The following is a 24,692-nucleotide window of genomic DNA, read 5'->3' on the forward strand; positions in this document are numbered from 1 at the left end:
GGAACCGATGGAGTAACGAGTCAAGGGCATAATGTGTAGGGCTGTGGGGAGGAATACGACTCCTCTGGTCATGAACTACGTCGAGGTGCCGCTGTAATAAGATAAAAGGCACAGTAAGCCAAAGATAAGGTGGGGACTTAAGGCTTCACTTCGCTTGGTTGGTTGGTTCCATTCCACTCGATCTTCACCTAACGAGGAAGGGGCAACAATTTCATATCAGATGGAGAACTAATTCACATGATCAGAAGCATTGATAATTCAAGCAGATATAATTTGCATGTATGATGTCGATTACATTGGTAATTGGATGTATTTCCATATCTAATGGAGATCACATTAGTAATTCACATGTCTCGCCATGATATCATATTCCAGATTTGCATATCCTGTAGGAATATCTCACATATCGAGCTGAGATAACCGGTAGATCCTGCATGAGGACACTGGTAGTATACTTATTCACCATAAATCCAAAGACTGATGAGGGAGCTTGGTATATAATCTCATATGCTTTACATTAAGTTGAAAAGTATACTTAATTGAAACAACATGACTTTCTCAGCTACTAGTGTGTCTTTCTCAATTGCTACTATATTGAAATCCTGAGTTTTTTGATGTAATTGTTTTTTTAATGACATTAGTATTTCTCCAAATAGATGGAGATGGAGCCCAATATTGACGCTAGAGCTAGCTCTCAATTTTTGATATTGCAATTTAGAAACTGTCTTATTTCTTTTGAACTTTCTTACTTTTTGTTCATTTGATGTCGTGCTCGCATGCCTCATAGTGGACCAATTTACAGATATATAGAACTAGAGAATAATATGTATAGCTAAAATGGTTTTGGACCAATTTAAAGATATATAAAACTAGAGAATAATGTGTATAGTTAAAATGGTTTTCCTCTATTTTCACTTTGCAACAAATCATCTCTTCAATATTTTTTCAAAATTTGAATCCATTATTTTAGTTCTAAGATGTATCTTAGTGTTTCAATTCACTATTTCAAATCAATTTTAAATGATAAATGATGATTTTTATAGATAAAATTTATTTAACAACATCATTACACTTTATGCTTTATTGTTATGTTATATTTTTGTATATGGAGAGCTTATGTGTGAAGCCTGTAAGGGGCAGAATGATCTAATAATCAATTGGTTGGGTACTTGTAAATTGGAATTTTTTTTTGGTATAGTTGAATGCATAAATCCACTTTGTATGTAAATTTTCATAACTAGATACATAAATCCACTCATGTAATGCAAATTTTCATAACCAGGTACATAAATCCACTTGATGTAAATTCTAATCACTTGCTGCATCATTGACGTCAATTTTAATAAGCTTGCATTGATCTCAATCTTAATGAGATTCTAGAGTTATAATAAATATTTTAATAGAATTTGACTGTTGTCAATTTTAACAAGGGAGGCTACATTGAAGCTAGTCCCTGCCTTGCGTGGGGATTTTGTTAGAAAACTTAGGAAGAATTCCAAGTTGATAGTGCTTGCAGTGTTGTTAAAAGATCAAAGTGGTGGCTTTAATACAAACTGTGTATTTAAAACGGGTTCGGGGCACAAAAGCATATACATCATTGGAGGACATATCCATTGTTCTAGAACCAAAAATGACTTACTTGTTGGGTGGAAGGGAGAGGGGTGCACGACGAGCTTGTTCGCATGGTTTGATCCCTCACTCAAGCATATGACTAGTCAGAATGTGCTTAAATCGAACATAAGCTAATACTTGAACTTGTGTTCTAGAAAGGAATACCTGAACTTGTGTTCTAGAAAGGGTACTTAGAACCTACATCTTTTTGAGCTTGGATTGTTTCCAATCCCATTCATCTCTCTTTTGAGCATGCATTTTTTCCAATCCCATTCATCTCTCAATCTAGTAGATGAGTTCAACACCAGCTCATATCTATCCTTGTTTGTTGGAAGCCTGTATCTTCAAACTACATCTAAAATAGGGTTATTCCAAGTTGGTTTCAGCCCAGGCCAGAAGCACAACCACACGACACGGCTTATTTCCTTGCCCACACTACTCACAACTCTTTGAACACGTGGAACAATGCTCTCATCCCCATGCCAGAAGCAGAAGCACATGAGAATCCATCAATAAGGTCTTCCATGGCTGGAGTTTTCAGGTAAGCTACTTATCAATGGGACCTTAAACCAGACATTACCATGTCCAAAAACCATGGTCGAGAGTTCTATGGTTGTGCTGATACATCTGCTCTGTATAGGAATAGAGATAGCCTTAGTATCGGTATCAGTATTTCCTTAACCAAGTGACTTGTATCAAAGCCACATGTCCACATTGACACATTCACACATGCAGAAGCACACGACAATGTGAGTGGGAGAGTTTTCCTGAATCAAGGTGATGTTAATTTTGAGAGGAACGTAGTCGCTTGTCCAGGAAAGGTATTAAGTGAACAAAGAAATTTGCAGAGAACGTTTTCAAATGCAGGGTATTTTCACTCGAGTAAACACGTTTCAGGACATAACACACCTAAGAAGTTCAAACTCGGCTTTTGATTCCAGCCATTGAAGCAGGTTCCAAAACACGGTGTGAGCTACTGGATCCTCGATACCCATGTCCTTTTGTCCTTCCTTGGAGGAGTCAGAGCCTTATTTCCCCTCAGTTAGTCTTGATCTCAGTGAATATGGGCCTTGGATTGGTCAATTCGTGAGAGAAAAGGTGGCATGGTAAAAAAATAGGAGCGAGTCGTAGAGACCTAGTTATATAGCCTGGTTTTTCAGATAGCCTGGTTGTTACATATTGACCTAGGATCAAATTCAATCCCACTAACTAAGGGTTCTCTTGAACCAAACATAGGTGAAATGAACCAGCAGTAAAAGATGTTGTTCAAATGATGAGTAAACAACCTTGACTTGAAGCCTTATCTTTAGAGCTGACTTTATTATCTCTTCAGAGTGCCCTACTAGCTCTACCCCCTCCCCTCTTATAAGACTAAATAAATCCCTTCACAGAAGACTGGCTCTGGCATATGGAATCTTTCATCCAACTCCTTCCTCCACCTGAGTGCTGCTCGTCCCTCCTACCTCTTCCAATCCTTTCTCCTACTGCTCTATCCTATGCTCCTCTTCCTATCCTATAGCCTCTTATTTCATTTTTGTCCTACACTAACATACATGTCATGGGTAAGTACCTAGTTTCATACTCAATCTGCATTAAAGATAATGCCATTCTTGTATATGAGACTCAGGGCAAGGAGGGCGGTTCACCTCTCTAACTAGTTCGCCTCGAAAGGAGATATTCTTTGGGCTTCCAGATCATCTATATAAGTAGGGAGGAAGAAGGGGCTCAAACGATCATTCCTTTGATCGTAAGGTAAATTAAGTTGTCTTCACGATCGAATGGTTGGTTAAGTAGGTTGTGTTAAGCTAAGAGTGTGCCTGAATTTTCAATGGCATATCTATTTTCATTAACAAGCTTTTAGAGTTGGTTTTTGGAATGGGTTTGAGGTCAGTTTTACTTTTAGACATGGCGATCTGTGACTCCCACCCTAACATTGGAAATTCGAGCTCCCGTGTAGAGCATTTTCTCTCTTCTGTGTATGCTGTAAAAGGCACTTTGTCGCTAAGGGCGCTTGAATCCATGATTCGAGGGGTAGCGAAAGATATAGTATTAAACTTTTTGATGCCAAAACGGAAAGGCCATTAGATGGAGAAGAAAATGGATGGTTTCAAGGTCAAGAGGAAAATACTTGATCTGTCTAAGGATATCCTGTGCTCCATGGAAGAATCAAAGAAAGCTTCATTTCCGAAATTTCCACTCCAGATTGTTTGGGGTAACATCTTCTACAATGTTGGTAAGTCTTTGAAAACAGAATCGACTCAAAATGATTTTTCCCAAACAGATATTGACATTTCCCAAGCTCAGAGCCCTTTGGTTAATGAAAAGAGGCCCTACATGAATTGTTTTCTCAATATTGTAACACAAACTCTTCTTTTGGGAAATTTCTTGCAGCCATTCCAAACCATTTTAGATCTATAAAGAAGTGCTTTGGAGTGCATACTTGTGATACAACTAGTGTTGGTTGCAATCTGATGGAAGAAAGAGACAGGGATGTTGAATTTGCCGAAAAAACATGTTTGCAATCATCCTTCCAGTTATTGGAAAATGAATTTTCTTTTAAGAATGCAATGCCACATATCGAAAACATGTTCTCAACCATCCTTCCAGTTATTGGCAAATGAATTTTCATTTAAGAATGCAATGCCACATATCGATGGCAACTTCACAATTAAAGGAGAAAAAGTGAACTCCAATAAGAAGGAAGAGGGTTTGTCATTTGAAAACCTCTTGTTGGAATATTGTCTTCAGATTTAGCTAAAGTTGGAGCAGAAGCATGTCAATATAAATGAAACAAGAGTGGAAATGGTGGTGATGGCCTAGCTTTCATTGTAACAAATGAGAAAAATGATTTCCCTCATAATATTTATGGGCAGTACTTGGGATTGTTCAACTCTACCACGAATGGGGATTCGAATAACAGATTGGTGTCAACTCTACCATGGATGGGGATTCAAATAACAGATTGGTTGCAGTGGAGTTCGATACCAAAAAGAGAAAATCCAACGAAATTCGAAGCCAGATCCACCATTGGCATTAACTTCTTCAAAGAGGTGAGGCTAGCTTCCACCGCCTTGCTTTTGTCTCTACCTTTCCTGTTACTAAGATTACTGGGTGAAGGAAGAAGCTTGCATGAAAGAGAGGATCGTCTTCATTCTGTGATTAGCTTCCCTTTCACTTTTACTATTTCCAGTGAGAGGTTATAGCCTGCTTCTTCTTTCTATGATTAGCCTTTTTTGAGCTTTCAGTGTAATAACGTGCTTCTTTTTTATGTGATTAGCTTCTTTTTAGCTTTTAGCTTTCAGTATGATAGAGTGCTTCTTCTTTCTATGTTTAGTTTCTTTTTAGCTTTCAGTATGATAGCTTCTTTATGTGATTAGCTTGATTAGCTTCTTTTTAGATTTCAGTATGTGAGAAGTTATACCCTGTTTTTCCCTTTACCTGTGCAGAAAGAGAATAGTTAACTTCAATAGTTAATTTCAATATTGAAAGGAAAAATAAAGGCAACAAAAGCAAAATACACAGTGTAGGTGTACTTGCATCTTTGTTCAGACTTCCGAAAAAACCAAGCTAATGCTTCTTGCAGCTGTGGAGAAAGAGAATAGTTAACTTCAATAGTTAATTTCAATATAGAAAGGAAAAATAAAGGCAGCAAAAGAAAATACACAATGCAGGTGTACTTGCATCTTTGTTCAGACTTCCGAAAAAGCTAAGCTAATGCTTCCTATAGCTAGAAGTTATAACATGTTTTTCCTTTACCTATGCAGAAAGAGAATAGTTGACTTCAATAGTTAATTTCAATATTGAAAGAAAAAATAAAGGCAGCAAAAGCAAAACACATAGTGCAGGTGTGCTTGCATCTTTGTTCATGTTCAGATTTCTAAAAAAGCTAAGCTAATGACTCCTACAACAAAAGGAAAATAGAAAATAGACAAAATGTTCTCATTGTTGTTCAAGTGGGCCATGTATTGTCAATGTGGGCTGTGGATTATCATTGTTGTCCCAGTTCTAGTGGGCCATGGAGTCAGTACGGAGTCGGTATGGCTACCTCCTCGCCAAGAAGCCGCGAAGACAATGCCTCCTGTAAGAAAAGAATGCCCCCTGCAACAAAAGAAGCTTTAACATACAATGTTTACTTATTAATGTTAACATTAATCCATTGAAACCCAACGCAAATTTTACAAATTTTTGTAAGTGAATTGAAACATAACCTAAGTTTGCCTAGGGAAAAGACGAAATAAGATGGCGAAAAACAAATATACAACAAGAGCTTGAAAAATTTGGGTTATTTTGACAATGCATGACAATAAGCACATGAAATTAATGCTAACCCCCACCATTTTGATTACTATAGTCCCCACCGACTAATAAGATTGCAGAGAGTTATAATAAAGATTTTAATACAATTTGAGAGAATTATAATGATGAGAACTGAAATGAATCGTTGACCTATAATTTTTTTTTTTAATAACCAGATATATCATTATAATAAGTAAGAAAGTTTGATTATTAATCAACTCCGAACAACAATCTTAACTTGAAAACAAAATTTAACCAGTGCAAAAGTGGTCATGACCTCGTTCTTCTGACAATCTTTTCACAGTTGCTCTGCAAACCATATCACAAGTACATTTTACAAATTAACTGATAGTATTTTTGTGTAGTAACTTCCAATTTCTAATGGGAAAAACAATTTCAGTAACAAATTAACTATGGCCATAAAAATGTTGATATCCATATACAATCAAAATTAGTTGATCAGCCTACTATAAACTTCCAATTCAACTTCCAATTCATTAATGGATTTTCTTCTTTTCAAGTCTTGTCCGCCACATACAAATATGAGAACATAACATTAACTAGCAAATACACAGGTCTATCCATGTCTACACACAATGACGTAATACATTACAGACACATAAATCACATGACAATACACTAGAACAAAACATTAGCCAACACACCATTGTAACACATATCCCCACACAAATTAGACATGCATAGTGAAGATGCAGAAACCTGGGTCAAAAGTTTGAGAGTGGCTTTTTTAACCGCACTTTGAAAGAGTGTGTGGGCTTTTTTTAACTAAAATTGAAAAAAATAAAAAATTATAATGCCAATTTAATTTATTTCCTAGCCGTTCGGATCAACCTCGAAACACTTCTTTATCCGGCCATCCTTCCGCTTACATCACCATCAAAACGACGGGGATTCTGTGATGGCATTCATCGTCATCATTACGATCGCAAGAGAGTTACATATAAAGAATATTGCGTTCTCGTTCATGCTAGTGTAACGGGATCAATGTTGATATGTCGTGATGATAAAGGCCGATAGTACGGAACCGAACTCGAAGATAATCTCGGCAGGCGCATGGTTTTGTAATCATAAATAGAAATTACAATATACTAAAATATATGAAATTTTAGGATTGAATATTGTATTTACTATTAATTTTAAATTATGAATATCAATATTGTCAAGTGTAAAGAAAGATATATTGTATTTACCATTAATTTTAAATTATGAATATTAAGTTTAGTATGTTTCAAATAAAAATATTATTAATACTTTGGTGTGTGGAATCGATTGGCAAGAGTTTCACTAGTGTTTTAAAATATTAATCAGTAATTTATTTATTATAATTATTGTGATTATTAAATTTATAAATATAATTAATATTTATATAGGAAAAATATAACATTATTATTTCAAAATTATATTTTATAGATTATGATATTTATATTATATAAAAAATTTAAAATATTGTTTTATAATTTAAATAATTATTAATAGTTGAGGAATAATTTCAACCACCATGGTATAGTGAATGTTTAATATTTGATCATAATCTCATCATTTATCAATGTGACTAGAGATCGCTATAAGGAGACATAAGCTCTCCCTTCATCTAAATGAAAATGGAAGTGGTTGTAAATACGAAGAAGTGATACATGTGGCATGTGAGCTTCTATAAAACACAAAACCTCTTTTTCTCTCTCTCTTTATCCACTATTTTTTTCAATTAATGGAAGCACTTTTTCTCATTGTCATATGGTTATAGCACAACCTAATAGCCTAAACAAAACTCGTAGAGGAAAACGTAGGTTGCTTTATGAATTCTAAGTGACCAATGGAGGAGGTTGTTTAAAGATTCAGAACATATTTTTAGTTATTCTCATATAATTATGGAAAATCAGTCCTTATGGACAATGGATCAATGATATATATATATACCACTAACTTGAAGTTGAAAATGGTACAATTCATTGATCAATGGTATACATATACCACTAACTTGAACTTGAAAATGGTACAATCCATCTTATTGCTTGGAGTCAGTTTCTACAAAAGCCTCATTTTCCAGAAAATCATGAGTTTGGACATATTAGAGATTTCACAAGATGATTAGAGATTTCAAGATAGTTGCATGCACAAAAGAAATTTTTTTATTGGGCAAGTTTCACATGAGTTGTGTTTTGTTGCATTTACTTGGAATGTGATTTGTATATATTCATTTTTTGGGTGAGAGGACTCCCAATTGTTGTGTCACAAAGATGACATTATTGTCTCTTTCCCTACATGTTCTTGTGGTTTCCACAACAATTTCACTTCCTCTAGGGTTTGTATTGTGGTTTCCACAACAATTTCACTTCCTCTAGAGTTTGTATTGAGTCCGGGTGTACAAACACCCACTAATAGCAATACATCTCCTCTCGTAAAGTGCACTTTTCACATGTGCTCAACTACAAAGAGTATTGGAGAGTGAAAATCCTATCACAAACTTCAATTATATGATGAATTAAAGTGTTTGGAATATTGTTCCTCAACATCCAAACTTCAACAACTTGACCCAAAATTTTAGCTTCAACTACAAGCCACATATGCATCTCTGAGTAAGTAACTCAATCACTTTCCCGTATGTTTTCACACTACAAAGAGTATTGGAGAGTGAAAATCCTATCACAAACTTCAATTACATGATTAATTACAGTGTTTGGAATATTGTTCCTCAACATCCAAACTTCAACAACTTGACCCAAATTTTTAGCTTCAACTACAAGCCACATATGCATCTCTAAGTGAGTAACTCAATCATTTTCCCCTATGTTTTCACACTTCAATGTTTCTGACAACACCTTATCAATTTCTCATTTAAATGCTGATAAGTTAAGATATCCCCAGTCTTGTTTACGTTTTTTATGAACCTTTTACAAATGACAATGCATTATTTTGGGGAACCAAGTACTACATTGATATGCTTTTGGAAGCTAAACCAATGGGGAATGTCTATTCTGAATTGCCACTTCAGAAGGATACACAAATATTCACTCTAAAACGAAAATAAGTGTTCCTAGAAAAATCTACTTTTATAACGAGAAATGACTCCATCTATACTCTTTTTTTATATTGCAACATTTGGTACAATTACTAATTATTATTTTTTATAATATTATATATTTATAACTAACTTTTACGCACCATGAAACTGGTTACGGAAATAGGTTGTATGTACAAGAATCCGGGGCATATATTTTTTTCCTTTGGTCCACATCTTTAAAGAAACGTGGCATTACATTTTGCCGTGGGTTCGGTCATGTGTTGTTAATGTTTATATTTAATATTAATGGTAACAGCCTCTAACGTTCTATTGGTGATGGGAGAATATATATATATGAATGAGCCAATACTACGTGGATCGCCATAATTTATTTATGGACAACCAAAAACATTTTTACTTGTTAGATTTTCCGAGCTTTGTTCCCAATTAACTATATTTTATGGAAGCGCACAGGGTAAATGCTGATGTTGACACTTCAAAAATTAAAGTCGGCAGTCTCCACAAACCAAAAGTTTTTTAGATTTTCCGAGATTTGTTTCCAATTAACTATATTTTATGAAAGCACACATGGTAAATGCTGATGTTGATACTTTAAAAATTAAAGTCGGCCATCTCCACAACATAAGAACTTTTACCTGGTGACAAAATGAGAACTGTTGCTTTGATACGTTTGTGTTGGATGAAAATAGAGGGCATGCTTGTGCACTTAACTACACAAAAGTAAATGGATAAATGCACTCTATTATAGGATATGTATTCTCCCTTAATGTAGATTATTATTTGCTCGATTACTACTCTTCGATTGAGTTTATGTACGGTTTTGGAACTTTCGAAATCACTGTAGATGTCACATACCTCGTACTTGAATTTAAATATAACTAAAAAAAAATTTTATAAGGTGAATATATCAACCTCAACCATATATAAAAGCTTACACATGCGGGTATAAAGTAGGTCCGATGTGTTACCATACTACTCCCCCTATGACCATGTGCACACACTAACGGATATATATATAACATGTTTGATGCATCCAACTTACGGAGTCAAGGTTTGTTATGGTTTAATGGTTCTACATATGACTATACCATTTCAACTTTATGCAGCGGATGGTTCTTAAGTTTATCGTCACAGTACTGAAACCCAACTGTCTTCTGTTTGCTGGCAACCCCTCCTCATTACACCTGGACCTGCCTTTAATGCCGCCGGCCTGATCACGTGATCGGCCATGGCTTTGCAGGCTGGATCCTTCCCGCCTTCAGCACTTTGGCATTACCGCCAAGATCCACGGCAGGGAGGTTTGGATGATAATCAACGCTGGAGATTACTCCACGTCGCAGGGTTATGTATTTGTGCTTATAAGGTTTATGGCCCGCGTTCATCGGGGTTTTTGCTGTTTCCATTTGGCGCTCCAGAGCTCGGGGTAACACTCTGTTACCACTGGGCGTTTGCTCCACGATTCCTGCTTCGGCCTTCTTCGGTTGCCCTCGACAGCACATGCATCCTCATCGTAGAGTCACCGCTCCAAAGCTAGGTAAGGTCTCCACCTGTTGGTTTGTTTGCATTAATGTTCAGAGTTCTCATATTAATCGCACAGTGACGGCCTCATTGCTGATTGACAGATAATGACGAGCCCGCAGTCGTGGCTCCTTCAGCGGCATAAGCTGCCCTTTGCTGCTACTAAGCTGGATATACACAGGTACTTCTATAGCCACGAATCCCCCTCTCATATTATGAACTACTAGTTAAGGTTTTGGTATAAGATTGTCGGAGGGTATTCTGCTGTTTCAGTTTATAATTTCCGCCACCTTTCTTCTTCGGTTGGCGCAGATGGAGTTTCACTGCCTGCTCAAATCCAGGGCCATACCCATTGGGGTTTGAGTATGTGCAGCCCGATACTTTTCCTCCATTGCTTACAGCAGATTCTGGGTCGAAACTCTCGGTCATAAGTTTAGCTGCTCAGTGGCTGCCTTGGTATTATGATTTAGGGACATTGACGCATTTATATAATCTGTATCTGTATTTACTTTGTAGCTTCTGCTGGTTAATGAATTTGGGACCGAACCCATATGATTTTCTTTAAGTTCTTTTAACTACTACAGAGTGTGAATACCTGTGTAAATTAATGTTATCTCGGCCTGTTGTCTATCGCCGAACATTATTATATTTCCAGCTATTTCTTATCGTTTCCTTTATAAAAAGCTCCTGTAAGGGTTTCGAGTTTCAGCATCTCTCATTATTTGTTTATATGTATCTTTTGTAGTCTATTCATGGTGATTATGATTTTTAAGAGGGTTTGGTAAGTCGGCATACGCCGCTTCCCCAATCACCTCGATAGCCCAGCCGGGACTCGCGCCTGCATCTAATCCAATAGATGTCTCGCTGACTCGACGAGGGTTAAGAAAAATGAGACTTTCAGTCATACAGATTTAAGGTTATTCCCTGGTATCGTTCTATTACCGCCGGGACATGGACTCCGACTGTTATATACAGTTTGCTCTTAAATCTTTATTATGAATTAGGGGAGTTAACAGTGTAGAGTTCTGATATGAATATAGTAACGACCATGCGTTTATTCCTCTGTCATAACAGCATTATTCATTTACTGTGAATATGAAGTTATTATTTTTAGGTACAGATGCTATTGCATGCGACTTATACGCTAGATATTATTCATCTATTGTTAAATGTATAGATGTTTTGTACTCGACAGTATTATTAGAGCAGTCCATTTAAATTTACAGTGGTTCCTCTGTTTGTTTTTCCCTTCTTACGATAGGGTTTGAACGTGAACCTAAGTTCTATTTCCGTATCTCACAGTGGTCATGAGAACAGCGACAGTGGCCTTAGGCTTCTGCCAGTCTTAAGGTCTTCTTCAGTCGCGAACTCGTTCTGCTTGCTACTTAAACTTCTGCCTGCCGTACCCTGATATACTTCCAGTCTTATAAACTAAAGTTTTGATGGCCCTTCTCCAGATTTACACTTACTATATCACGTGACAGTAAGGCTACCGAGGCTTTTCAAATCAATAAGTTTAATGCATAAATTTCTATTATAATGTCTCAAGTTCTCCTTCACCGGGTACTCGGCCCTACAATTACAAACCCTAGCCCCTTCGTTTATCTCACTCTGTTCTATTAAGTAGCCTTTCTTGCCACGTATGCAGAGTTAAGTAATTCTAATTGACACAATGACATGCATTACTGTGTCATCTTCTCATTCGCAGTTATTCTATTTGCTTATGACACTGTAGGGTTTCTAACCCCTACTGATAATATGCAGTACTTATAAGTATCATAACAGTTGTAGAGTCTTAAGGTTTTGTTACTTACCTGGTTACCGCTTGTTGAGAACGTTCTTCAGTACTCCTTCTGCAAAATCCCTCTGTTAAGCTCGCTATCCTCCCAACCTTGAGACTTGTCCTTCGGGACCTGAGTCTCCCCCCGAGCTTATGCTTACCGGATCCCAATCCTCAGTAAGACAGCACCTAGGGTCTTGACTATCTGGTCTTTACCAGACTTAGTCCAAAACCAGGTATGTTCTTTTTCTTTTCTTTTCTCCCTTTCTGTCTGTCACTACAGCACACCATTCTCCATCCACCTTCTCCCCCCCCTGTTAGGGTGCTCGCTGATCCATTTAACCAATGCCAAGAATTAGTTGTAACTGATATGTAATTTAAAATTACTTTTACGCAGGTTTGATTAACTGATTGGTAACTTAAAATTACCTTACGTGGGGTTAATCACAATAGGTATATTACATACTCCCCCCCTTAACAGGAACACCGTCCTCGGTGTTCATCTTTCGTCGGAACTTGATATTTTACTCGTGGTATTACCATCTAATCCACACAAAACGTGATCCTTTCACTTTGAAATCAACGATTTCATTCCAAGAAAAGACGACAAACAAAATAGTAATGATATAGATTGAAGAAATATCATTAGTTATAAGCATCAATAGTCATAATCATTCGTAATTGCAAAAATATGCAACTTCTAATCGCCACCACCTGGCCCTTATTCATTCATAATAAACAATTCTCTGTGTCAACTTACCATAACTTACCATCTTATGCTTGAAAATCATGAATACTTTCATGTAAGCCTGTTAATAGAGGTTGGACAATTCTTCAACCTTCCATGGTAAGTAGTTTCTGCAATATATGACTAACAAATTCAACCACATTAGTCACTATATTTTGAGTCAAATGAGACACTTTTGACTAGCAATCAATTGTGCAATGTTAGATGCTTTCTAAATCACAATACTTTTACAAGTACTTAAAGAGCACTAACACTAATCATCAAATGATAAATCACTGCTCACATGCACACTGAACGAATTCTCACTAAAGACATCTGTAAAGTACTTCAAGAAGTACCAAAAGAGCACCTAGCTCTCTAATCATCAACACAGTCAATCACTGCATCAAGCAAGAATTGTCTTAGCTCCCACTAAGATGTTCACAACATTAATATCACAATAAAGAAATTAACATTTCCATTTATTCTTTATTGAGCACTAAGCTCATTTCTTATTAAATGTGCATAACATATTTTACACAACTATATGTAAAATTCATTTTTAACATAACATATAGCTGATTAGTTAATTCCTTTAGCCATGAGTCCACAATGGACTAAAGAATTCCCAACCCATGGAAACTGGTTCTCACAACCAAATCGAGTCATTTTCACATCCAGATAGTTGCTTTGATAGAGACCTTACCAGGTCTAACATAGAATTCCACTGGCCAACCAGCTCAAGAATTCTAGGGAGAAGAAATCTGGGCAGACAAGTACCATCAACCCCTCCGGGCAGGTAACTGTCACCAACCCAAGGCATTCCAACCTTTCACAATCCGGGCAGACAAGTACCATCAACCCCTCCGGGCAGGTAACTGTCATCAACCCAAGGCATTCAAGCCTTTCACAATCCGGGCAGACAAGTACCATCAACCCCTCCGGGCAGGTAACTGTCATCAACCCAAGCACTTGCAGGTCCTACTCGACCGCAATTACACTGGTCTCGCCAGTAAACGCTATCTGATCCTAACCAGACATAGCGTACACAGGAAAATTCTTTCTCTTATGCCATCTGATCCTAACCAGACATAGCATGAATATTATCATTAGCACAACAAACATGCATGTATACCATGCATTTACACTTAACCCCCAACATGGGTCCACAACATCAAGATTGATGGAAACATATCTATCATACACGTTATATGCATGCAAATTTTCCAAATAACATAATTCATGCATATCATATAACATCATTCTTTCTCATTTATAATTGCATTTCACATTGCAGCAATTTATGTGATGAGTTTTCTTGTTGCCATTAAGCTACCACTACTTAATCCCATCAGCATCATAGTTATAAATATGCATCAGTTAACACGTATTCCATTTCCAAGAATGTTCATGCATACAATATTGTCATGTATAAAAGCATATGCAAATACTCATTAATGTATAAATGTCAACAACAGTTGAGTTAACAATCTAAGCATTTCCAATTTTGCCATAATCTGAGGTCCTAATTCAATTCGTCATTAATGGAGTATTATCTTACGTTTACTATGGCTAGCTTGGGTCATGCATTGGTAATGTAATTAAACATAATCTCTAACATACAAAGATCATAACTCTATGTCATAATGACTAATCTTTGTGCATACCATTGCTTATCATATAAGCCTTTCACTAGCATACTACCATCATCTCATACAACAAACTACATACCTCTTTCTTAAGGAAGTCATTTTAATCCTCATTTCTCTATCTTCCGATGTGAGGATTTCTCAAGATTCCCTTTCAAGAAATTATTAAAGATGTCTATCTTTCGGCATAAAAACCAAGATACAAAAACAAGGTTTACTTATCCTTTATGCATCAAATCAAGCAATCAACACAGCTCTTCCAACAAGACAATCTCTCCAAGAGATTATTATTTTCAAGGAAGCTATCATGACCACTTTCTCTAAGTACGCACAGTCTCATAATTCCAAAGTCAAAATAGCTACCAATATGCAACATGTGTTCTCCTAACACAATTACTTTACTTTAATGCACATAGTTCTTTTCATGAAACAAGTAAGGATTTTGGTTCTTGTATGAACACTATTCTAATGTGTCTTTAAAGGAAAGAACCTCTATTTCCATTTTCAAGAACTCTCATAAAATCCTTTATCTTCATACATGAAGTACGCATACTCTTAGGATGAGACTATATTTATGTATATATGTAATATACTCTTTCCTCAAGAAATTAGGGATAAATATCTATGTGCCTAGAAGCACATCCTTAGTTATCTTTTATCGTGCATGTAACGCATAATCATTTCACTAGAACTTAGAGACTAACTAGAATCATAATGCAATTAGCATATATATATATATATATATATATATATATATATATTTCAAGAAGCTTTTATCAAATAAAGATACATATTTTAATTCAGGCAAACTTGGCCACCTTCCACGCTATGTTCTCAGGACATTTATATACCTCATCCTCTTTCTCAAGAAGATACTTGGCTATATTTAACAAGGATTTTATAGACCAGAGACAAGCATTTCACACACAAGACTCACGTGGAGTCTTTCTAATAGGAACTACCTATTTTCTTTACCAAGAAAACATACAAGATAATCAATCTTTAGCTGCATGCCTTAACACATTTTCTTTACCAAGAAAATCTATAAAAGAACCATTCTTTTATTGCATGCATTCAAATACTTTCTCTACTAAGAAATCATATAAAACATTCATACGTGTTCTTCAAGTAAGTGAACAAGACACTTATCTTATCCTTGGATCAACATGCATAACTAACAAGTTAAACCACCCCTACCGGAAGCAATTGCTCTACTTATGCAATTAGAAGCATAATCTCCTAAGTGTCACACATGCACTAGAGCTACCATTTGGTGCTATATGCAACAACTATCATAACACTACTATGTGACCATTTCAGAATAATGAGTTCAAGGAGACATTATGAAAATCATTAACATCAACACTCTATAGTTATCATTTTCCAACTCCTTAAGCATGGTCAAAGGAATACTCACATGCACATCGAGTGCTTATCTAGTCATCCCAAGACTTAGAGTCTTCCGCAGGATTCTAACACTCAAAGCTTGCTTTATCTGGTCATCACCAGACTTAGCGATTTCTTTTTCCCATCTCCGTTTGTCCCTACAGCACGGTCTTCTTCCTTCTCCTTGCTTCCTTTTCCTTTGGAAGCATCTATGGTTGGGGAAGGTAATTAGAGTTTACTGACAACTGTATTAACACAGGTAGTCTATTTATGAATACTTATCACATGTAATTATACCATGAATGGGTCCTAGAAATGTTACCCACTGAACATGCCTCTATCCTTAACTTCACACTGGAATGCAACATGCATAAGAAATCCATCATTCCCATAGTAGAGATAAATTCAACCATCATTTAATCGAGGCTCCAATGGTTTTTGTCTCCCAACAAGTAATGATCAACATCAGCACATACCATGCTAATGGATTTCAGTTAATTAGAAGGTAATCATCATTAAAACTATTAGGACATAAGCATATACTATTCGTCATGCATTCTCATGGTGAATAAAATTAAGACTCTTCTCATAAACAACTAGAACTATAGCACAGAGAGAGTAAGAATCTTCACACACACATTCCATGCATGTGACATCAATCAACTTTACTTGTTTACGAATTGTAGCAATCTTAGTCCAATTCAATTAATGCATATAAGTTCTATGGGTTAGTCATACAACACTAACCAATCTCAACTACCAATCATCTTCATGTATCCATGACAAGGCTAAATCAAAAGTTAGTTATGACACTCAAGTCTCGCTGCTTGACCCATTGCATGTTTTTTTTCCAATATCTAAAGGGGTTCTTCTAATGTCCTTTTTTTGTAAAACAATTTTTCATCCTATTCAAGGATGTTCCCCCTGATTTATATTCATGCATTGGCCTATTAAGTTTCGTTCATTGTAATTCCAATCTAGTTCAATATATGCATTGTTGTTATTGCCATATGTGCAAATCAAAAGTTGGTAGTTGATCATCACTTCCTCAATGAGTGTTCAATATTGTTCTTAAGTGCGACAAAAGTTTCATTGTCTTTTATCCTCATCAGGAATCCAATGTTATGAACGTAGTTATGCAACAACTTATCACCTACTTCTCAAAGAAGTTATAAACATGAATCACACCTGTCATGCCAAAAGTAGTGTACGACATAAATGAATATGCGAATGATTAAACTCATACCTGAGTTAATGCCTACTGATGGCGTACTTCAATATCCTTTCCGCTTACCAATTCCCAAAGGCGCCAGTATTGCAACCTTTAGCTCTGATACCATATTGTCACATACCTCGTACTTGAATTTAAATATAACTAAAAAAAAAATTTATAAGGTGAATATATCAACCTCAACCATATATAAAAGCTTACACATGCGGGTATAAAGTAGGTCCGATGTGTTACCATACTACTCCCCCTATGACCATGTGCACACACTAACGGATATATATATAACATGTTTGATGCATCCAACTTACGGAGTCAAGGTTTGTTATGGTTTAATGGTTCTACATATGACTATACCATTTAATCCTGAAACCCCTCCTCATTACACCTGGACCTGCCTTTAATGCCGCCGGCCTGATCACGTGATCGGCCATGGCTTTGCAGGCTGGATCCTTCCCGCCTTCAGCACTTTGGCATTACCGCCAAGATCCACGGCAGGGAGGTTTGGATGATAATCAACGCTGGAGATTACTCCACATCGCAGGGTTATGTATTTGTGCTTATAAGGTTTATGGCCCGCGTTCATCGGGGTTTTTGCTGTTTCCATTTGGCGCTCCAGAGCTCGGGGTAACACTCTGTTACCACTGGGCATTTGCTCCACGATTCCTGCTTCGGCCTTCTTCGGTTGCCCTCGACAACACATGCATCCTCATCGTAGAGTCACCGCTCCAAAGCTAGGTAAGGTCTCCACCTGTTGGTTTGTTTGCATTAATGTTCAGAGTTCTCATATTAATCGCACAGTGACGGCCTCATTGCTGATTGACAGATAATGACGAGCCCGCAGTCGTGGCTCCTTCAGCGGCATAAGCTGCCCTTTGCTGCTACTAAGCTGGATATACACAGGTAATTCTATAGCCACGAATCCCCCTCTCATATTATGAACTACTAGTTAAGGTTTTGGTATAAGATTGTCGGAGGGTATTCTGCTGTTTCAGTTTATAATTTCCGCCACCTTTCTTCTTCGGTTGGCGCAGATGGAGTTTCACTGCCTGCTCAAATCTGGGGCCATACCCATTGGGGTTTGAGTATGTGCAGCCCGATACTTTTCCTCCATTGCTTACAGCAGATTTTGGGTCGAAACTCTCGGTCATAAGTTTAGCTGCTCAGTGGCTGCCTTGGTATTATGATTTAGGGACATTGACGCATTTATATAATCTGTATCTGTATTTACTTTGTAGCTTCTGCTGGCTAATGAATTTGGGACCGAACCCATATGATTTTCTTTAAGTTCTTTTAACTACTACAGAGTGTGAATACCTGTGTAAATTAATGTTATCTCGGCCTGTTGTCTATCGTCGAACATTATTATATTTCTAGCTATTTCTTATCGTTTCCTTTATAAAAAGCTCCCGTAAGGGTTTCGAGTTTCAGCATCTCTCATTATTTGTTTATATGTATCTTTTGTAGTCTATTCATGGTGATTATGATTTTTAAGAGGGTTTGGTAAGTCGGCATACGCCGCTTCCCCAATCACCTCGATAGCCCAGCCGGGACTCGCGCCTGCATCTAATCCAATAGATGTCTGGCCGACTCGGCGAGGGTTAAGAAAAATGAGACTTTCAGTCATACAGATTTAAGGTTATTCCCTGGTATCGTTCTATTACCGCCGGGACATGGACTCCGACTGTTATATACAGTTTGCTCTTAAATCTTTATTATGAATTAGGGGAGTTAACAGTGTAGAGTTCTGATATGAATATAGTAACGACCATGCGTTTATTCCTCTGTCATAACAGCATTATTCATTTACTGTGAATATGAAGTTATTATTTTTAGGTACAGATGCTATTGCATGCGACTTATACGCTAGATATTATTCATCTATTGTTAAATGTATAGATGTTTTGTACTCGACAGTATTATTAGAGCAGTCCATTTAAATTTACAGTGGTTCCTCTGTTTGTTTTTCCCTTCTTACGATAGGGTTTGAACGTGAACCTAAGTTCTATTTCCGTATCTCACAGTGGTCATGAGAACAGCGACAGTGGCCTCAGGCTTCTGCCGGTCTTAAGGTCTTCTTCAGTCGTGAACTCGTTCTGCTTGCTACTTAAACTTCTGCCTGCCGTACCCTGATATACTTCCAGTCTTATAAACTAAAGTTTCGATGGCCCTTCTCCAGATTTACACTTACTATATCACGTGACAGTAAGGCTACCGAGGCTTTTCGAATCAATAAGTTTAATGCATAAATTTCTATTATAATGTCTCAAGTTCTCCTTCACAGGGTACTCGGCCCTGCAATTACAAACCCTAGCCCCTTCGTTTATCTCACTCTGTTCTATTAAGTAGCCTTTCTTGCCACGTATGCAAAGTTAAGTAATTCTAATTGACACAATGACATGCATTACTGTGTCATCTTCTCATTCGCAGTTATTCTATTTGCTTATGACACTGTAGGGTTTCTAACCCCTACTGATAATATGCAGTACTTATAAGTATCACAACAGTTGTAGAGTCTTAAGGTTTTGTTACTTACCTGGTTACCGCTTGTCGAGAACGTTCTTCAGTACTCCTTCTGCAAAATCCCTGTGTTAAGCTCGCTATCCTCCCAACCTTGAGACTTGTCCTTCGGGACCTGAGTCTCCCCCCGAGCTTATGCTTACCGGATCCCAATCCTCAGTAAGACAACACCTAGGGTCTTGACTATCTGGTCTTTACCAGACTTAGTCCAAAACCAGGTATGTTCTTTTTATTTTCTTTTCTCCCTTTCTGTCTGTCACTATGGTCTGTCACTACAGCACACCATTCTCCATCCACCTTCTCCCCCCCTGTTAGGGTGCTCGCTGATCCATTTAACCAATGCCAAGAATTAGTTGTAACTGATATGTAATTAAAATTACTTTTACGCAGGTTTGATTAACTGATTGGTAACTTAAAATTACCTTACGTGGGGTTAATCACAATAGGTGAGGAAATTTAGTGACGATGAGTTGGGTGGCCGCTTCAAAGGTTTCAAGGATTTAATATTAGAGGTGGTATCTACGGCGGGAGCTTTTACCATCGGAGACTTTCTTCCCTTTTTGGATTGGCTTGATTTGCAAGGTATCAAGCGGCGCATGAAGAAGATCCATAAAACATTCAATGAATTCGCAGAGAAAATGATAGACGACCATGTTGCTCATCGCATGGCCACCACCTCAAATCACCAAGAAGGAGAAGAGCCTCAAGTTAAAGATTTCGTGGATGTGCTGCTCGAGAAAGCTGAGACTGATTCCAAAATCACACGGGAAACTATCAAGGTTGTTGTTCTTGTATGTCTCTCCGCCCTCGCCCATTCTATATATTATCATTTATGATCCTCATTCTTATGCTTAAATCCTTCAATATTTTGGATTCGTTGGTTTTGTATTTGTGCAGGACATGGTCGCGGGTGGGCTGGAGACCACCTCAACCACGTTAGAATGGGCAATGAGTGAGTTGCTCAGACATCCCCATGCAATGAAGAGATTGCAAGAAGAAATCGAATGGGTAGTCGGCAAGAATCGCCAAGTGAATGAATCTGATGTAGCGAGCATGAAATACCTCCATTGCGTGGTGAAAGAAACGCTAAGATTATACCCACCTGTGGTGCTAGCGATTCCGCGTGAATCTGTAGAGGCTGTGACAGTAGGAGGATACCATATTCCTAAGAAAACAATGGTAATGGTGAATGTGTGGGCTATAGGAAGGGATCCCAATGTGTGGGGAGCAGATGCTTCCGAATTCAAGCCGGAGAGATTCATGGAGGAGGAACATGTGAATTTAGCAGATCAATCAGACTTCCGTATGATTCCGTTTGGGGCAGGAAGGAGAGGATGCCCGGGGGCTCCCATGGCTATTCCTACCATTGAATTCGCATTGGCTCAGCTGATGCACACTTTCGATTGGAGCGTTGAAGGTGATCCGTCGCAGCTGGATATGACGGAAGTGTGCGGGCTGACGATTCCAAGGAAAGTGCCGCTGTATGCATATCCAAGGTTGAGGGTAAGCTTTCCAGTTCCACTACAGACCAGGGATGATAAAGCGTAGGATGAGCCAAGGCACCGCCACATGCTATTCTAGTTTCTCCAGAAATGCTTGTCTACTCGCTATTTCAATCTAGTTTATGCTAGTTCCGTTCCCTTTCATTGCATTACCTGTTGGATGTTCTGTGATAGATATCATGTCGACATATGATTAGCGTTGTATTTTTTAATTCTAAAGACTATTTTCTGCCGTATTACAATTATTGAATGCTCTATTGTGGTTTTATTTGCTAAAATCACTCTACCTGTCAGTCACGTAAGGAATTATTCTTTATCACATTTTTTTAATTTTTTTAATGTGTTTAAAAGCGAGGTAATATAGTTATTCTAAAAAAATATTTAATATTTAATAAATAATAAATTAAAATAATAATAATAATAAGTTATTGGTTAAAAATATAATTAAGAAATATATATATATATATATATATATATATAAAATAAATAATAAAATATATAATAATAATAAATATTATTTGTTAAAATATAATTAAAACATTAAAAATTAAAAATTAAAAAAATATTCAACAACTCACGGAGATGTGTAATTCTTTTAACACTTAAATTTAATACATATCTATTTTAAAACAAAAATAAAATATTTACTAAATAAAAAATCAATATCATTTAAATAAAAATAAAAGTAAATATATATATATATATTTGATCAATTTTGAAAAAAAATATCATCAAACATTTATAATTATTACTTGTTAGATTATTTTTAACAATACAATTTAGTAGGAAAGTAATGTAATATTATGATGTATAATTCTATTATATGTTTCACTTAGTTGGACATGTGTGATGACCCCGAGAAAATGTAATTATTTAAGTTTACTTCGGTAAAAGACTGAATTAGAATGACATTGAAAGACTTCTTTTTCGTTAAGAGTATTCTTTTAATTTTTTATGTGCACTAAAATGTTTAAAAGAAAATACTCATGAAAGTATTAGCAGCTCCTGGAAGGGAATTGGAAAAGAAAGTTAGTTAGTAAAACTGGAAATAACTGCCTTCCCTAACTGGAAGGGCCTCCAGGGAAAAGGGGAGGTTTTGACAAAACTCTGGGCTGTAGAGACAGACAGAGAAAAAGAAGAAAAAAGAGAAAAAAAAACTCGAAGGGACTAAGTTTGGTAAGGACCAGATAGTCGAGCACAAAGTGCTGTCTTGCTGAGGATTGTGATCCGGCAAGGAGAGCTTGGGGGGAGACTCTGGTCCCGGAGGACAAGTCTCATAGTTGGGTGAAAAACAAGCTATGCACAGAAATCTGCACGTGACTTGCTAAGGAGTTACAATATCGACAGTGACCAGGTAAGTAAACTGAACCTTAATGCATCTGTAGTAACTGTGTTGTAAATATAAACAGAGTTTTCTTGGAAGAAACAAACGTTATTACTGTTGCATAAATAGAATTGTAATGGCTATGATTTAGAATCAATAAACTGGGGTACTTGACCCAGAGCAGGGAATGGAAGAACGGAACAGAACCCGGTTGTAGGGGTATTACTTTCACTGCTAGCGCATGCAGAAGAACGGAGACATTGTTAAACCCCGATTGTGAATCAGGGGGTTGAAAGCCCTGTCTCGTGGGTAGTTTACCCTAAGTTATAAGGGTTTTGTCATTATCCCCAGAAACTATCATCACTAGGATAATGGAGAGGAGTAACGTTACAAACCTTACCCATAATCTTTAAAAATCGAATGGAACCTCTTCAGGTATGACACGGAGTTCAGAGTATAAAGAAGTCAAGAAGAGGATTAATTAAAACGTAACCTTCGAACCCGGGTTGACCCTGTGGTGTGGATGAGTCCGTCAAGGTTTTCATTGCGCAAGACACCTACCTGATTGAGGGGTGGTTACCTGAGAATCGTTTGCACTTTGAAAACAAACAGTACTTAAGCAGAAAACAAGCTTACAAGATATCTTTAGATAAGCTAGATAAGAAGAAAAACGAATAGTCCTAGATCAGATTCCATGGACTGATTCCTGTAACAGCGTAAATGCATATACAAAAAATACCAGCTTTTGAAGGAAATAGTGAGACATGCAACAAGCGTTGTAGTAAACATTAAATGATGTTCAGTGAAACATATACATGTCAAACGATTCACAGGAAAACGTATATATACACAGCGAGCCACGGAGTAAATTCCAAACATTGCCACTTTAAAGACTAAATAGCAACTCGACTTGAGGATATAACATTCAGAACTAATTAATCTCTTACATATAGAGAACCCAAGATCGAACGGCCAAACATCTATGGTAATGAGATTCAGGCGCAACATTCGCAGGTATCTCACAAAGACTTGCTAGGAAATAATTCCGATTGTAAATAACTCTGATTGTAAACAAAGCTTTACATAATGCCAGAAGACAGTAAAGCATATTTACAGAATAAAAGATTACAATTACAAAATCTGGGTAGTGCACGCACTTCCCTATTCATTCAAATCTTTAAGTTAAAATGGATACATGTGAATAACAATAGTAATAAACAAAGAGTTGAATTGATTTTAACAGCCGCAAGGCTATATCGGTCCAAACAATACCAAATGAGCCGGATATCCAACATATGCCTTCAGCAGAGTCATAAATAAGGTTAAACCAAAATATATACAGTACGTAGTTGCTACAGTAAACTAGAGACGGAACTACAGTTTCATAACTAGAAGCTTCCAACTCAGAACCGCTGGAAGTGAGGGGGCTACCCCAGAATCCGTAGCACACAACCAAGACGAACTGGACCGGACAGTGTAGAACCCTCCGTCGCCATCTGCGTCCAACCATGAAAAATAAGGTTGGGGCATCGTTTAGGCGCAGGGGGTAACCCTCTGCCGACGGACGGTAGGATAAATGAGCAGTACATCCACCCAGAAATTAGAAACATAATATATCAAAGAGATGAAGATGCGGTACCTGTGGTAACCCCAGCAATCTATCGCCTGGAGGAAGACCACCCTGTCGTATTAACACCAGAAGCGGATGTCTGCAACAAGCAACAAGGAGATTGAAGAAATCATTAGTCTGACTCCTTAGAAGATAAACCAAGGTAAAACGAGAAAATGATAAACCGGCTGCAACACTTACCAGAAGCTAGCTTGAAGAATATAAGCTCAGAAACAGAAGCTCGGCGGTGAGGACGCGCGTGGGCGGAGATGGCAGACATTTCCTCGGCGCGGAACAGTCTCACCCACTGTGGCGAAATGGAGTTGAATGCCAAAAAACGCTCGAAGTTTTGGGATAAGCTGAAGTATATAGCCGATGCCAGAAGTGAAGTCGTGGAGGTGCCTCCACCCTCCGATTTACCCAGAGTATCCACGCCGTTGATTAAGGCAGTAACTCCCAAACAGGAAGCGGGAACTTTCGACCCTGAGCCGTGCCATTC

The 24,692-nt window shown here is 37.3% G+C and overlaps 1 protein-coding gene across 1 annotated transcript; it reads left to right on the forward strand.

Annotated features, from left to right (window-relative positions):
• Positions 1–18,067: 18,067 nt before the first annotated feature.
• LOC149252056 (cytochrome P450 750A1-like) lies at positions 18,068–21,306 on the forward strand. The gene is made up of 5 exons (XM_089454061.1): positions 18,068–18,141; positions 18,273–18,416; positions 19,263–19,362; positions 20,205–20,549; positions 20,656–21,306. The coding sequence occupies exons 1-5, from the start codon at positions 18,068–18,070 to the stop codon at positions 21,304–21,306; spliced, it is 1,314 nt and encodes a 437-aa protein (XP_089310187.1).
• Positions 21,307–24,692: the final 3,386 nt, after the last annotated feature.

The sequence above is a fragment of the Pinus tabuliformis genome, chromosome 7, assembly GCF_031772625.1.
Source record: "Pinus tabuliformis cultivar Carrire ecotype Pingquan chromosome 7, CPIR1, whole genome shotgun sequence".
Classification (NCBI taxonomy): Eukaryota; Viridiplantae; Streptophyta; class Pinopsida; order Pinales; family Pinaceae; genus Pinus; species Pinus tabuliformis.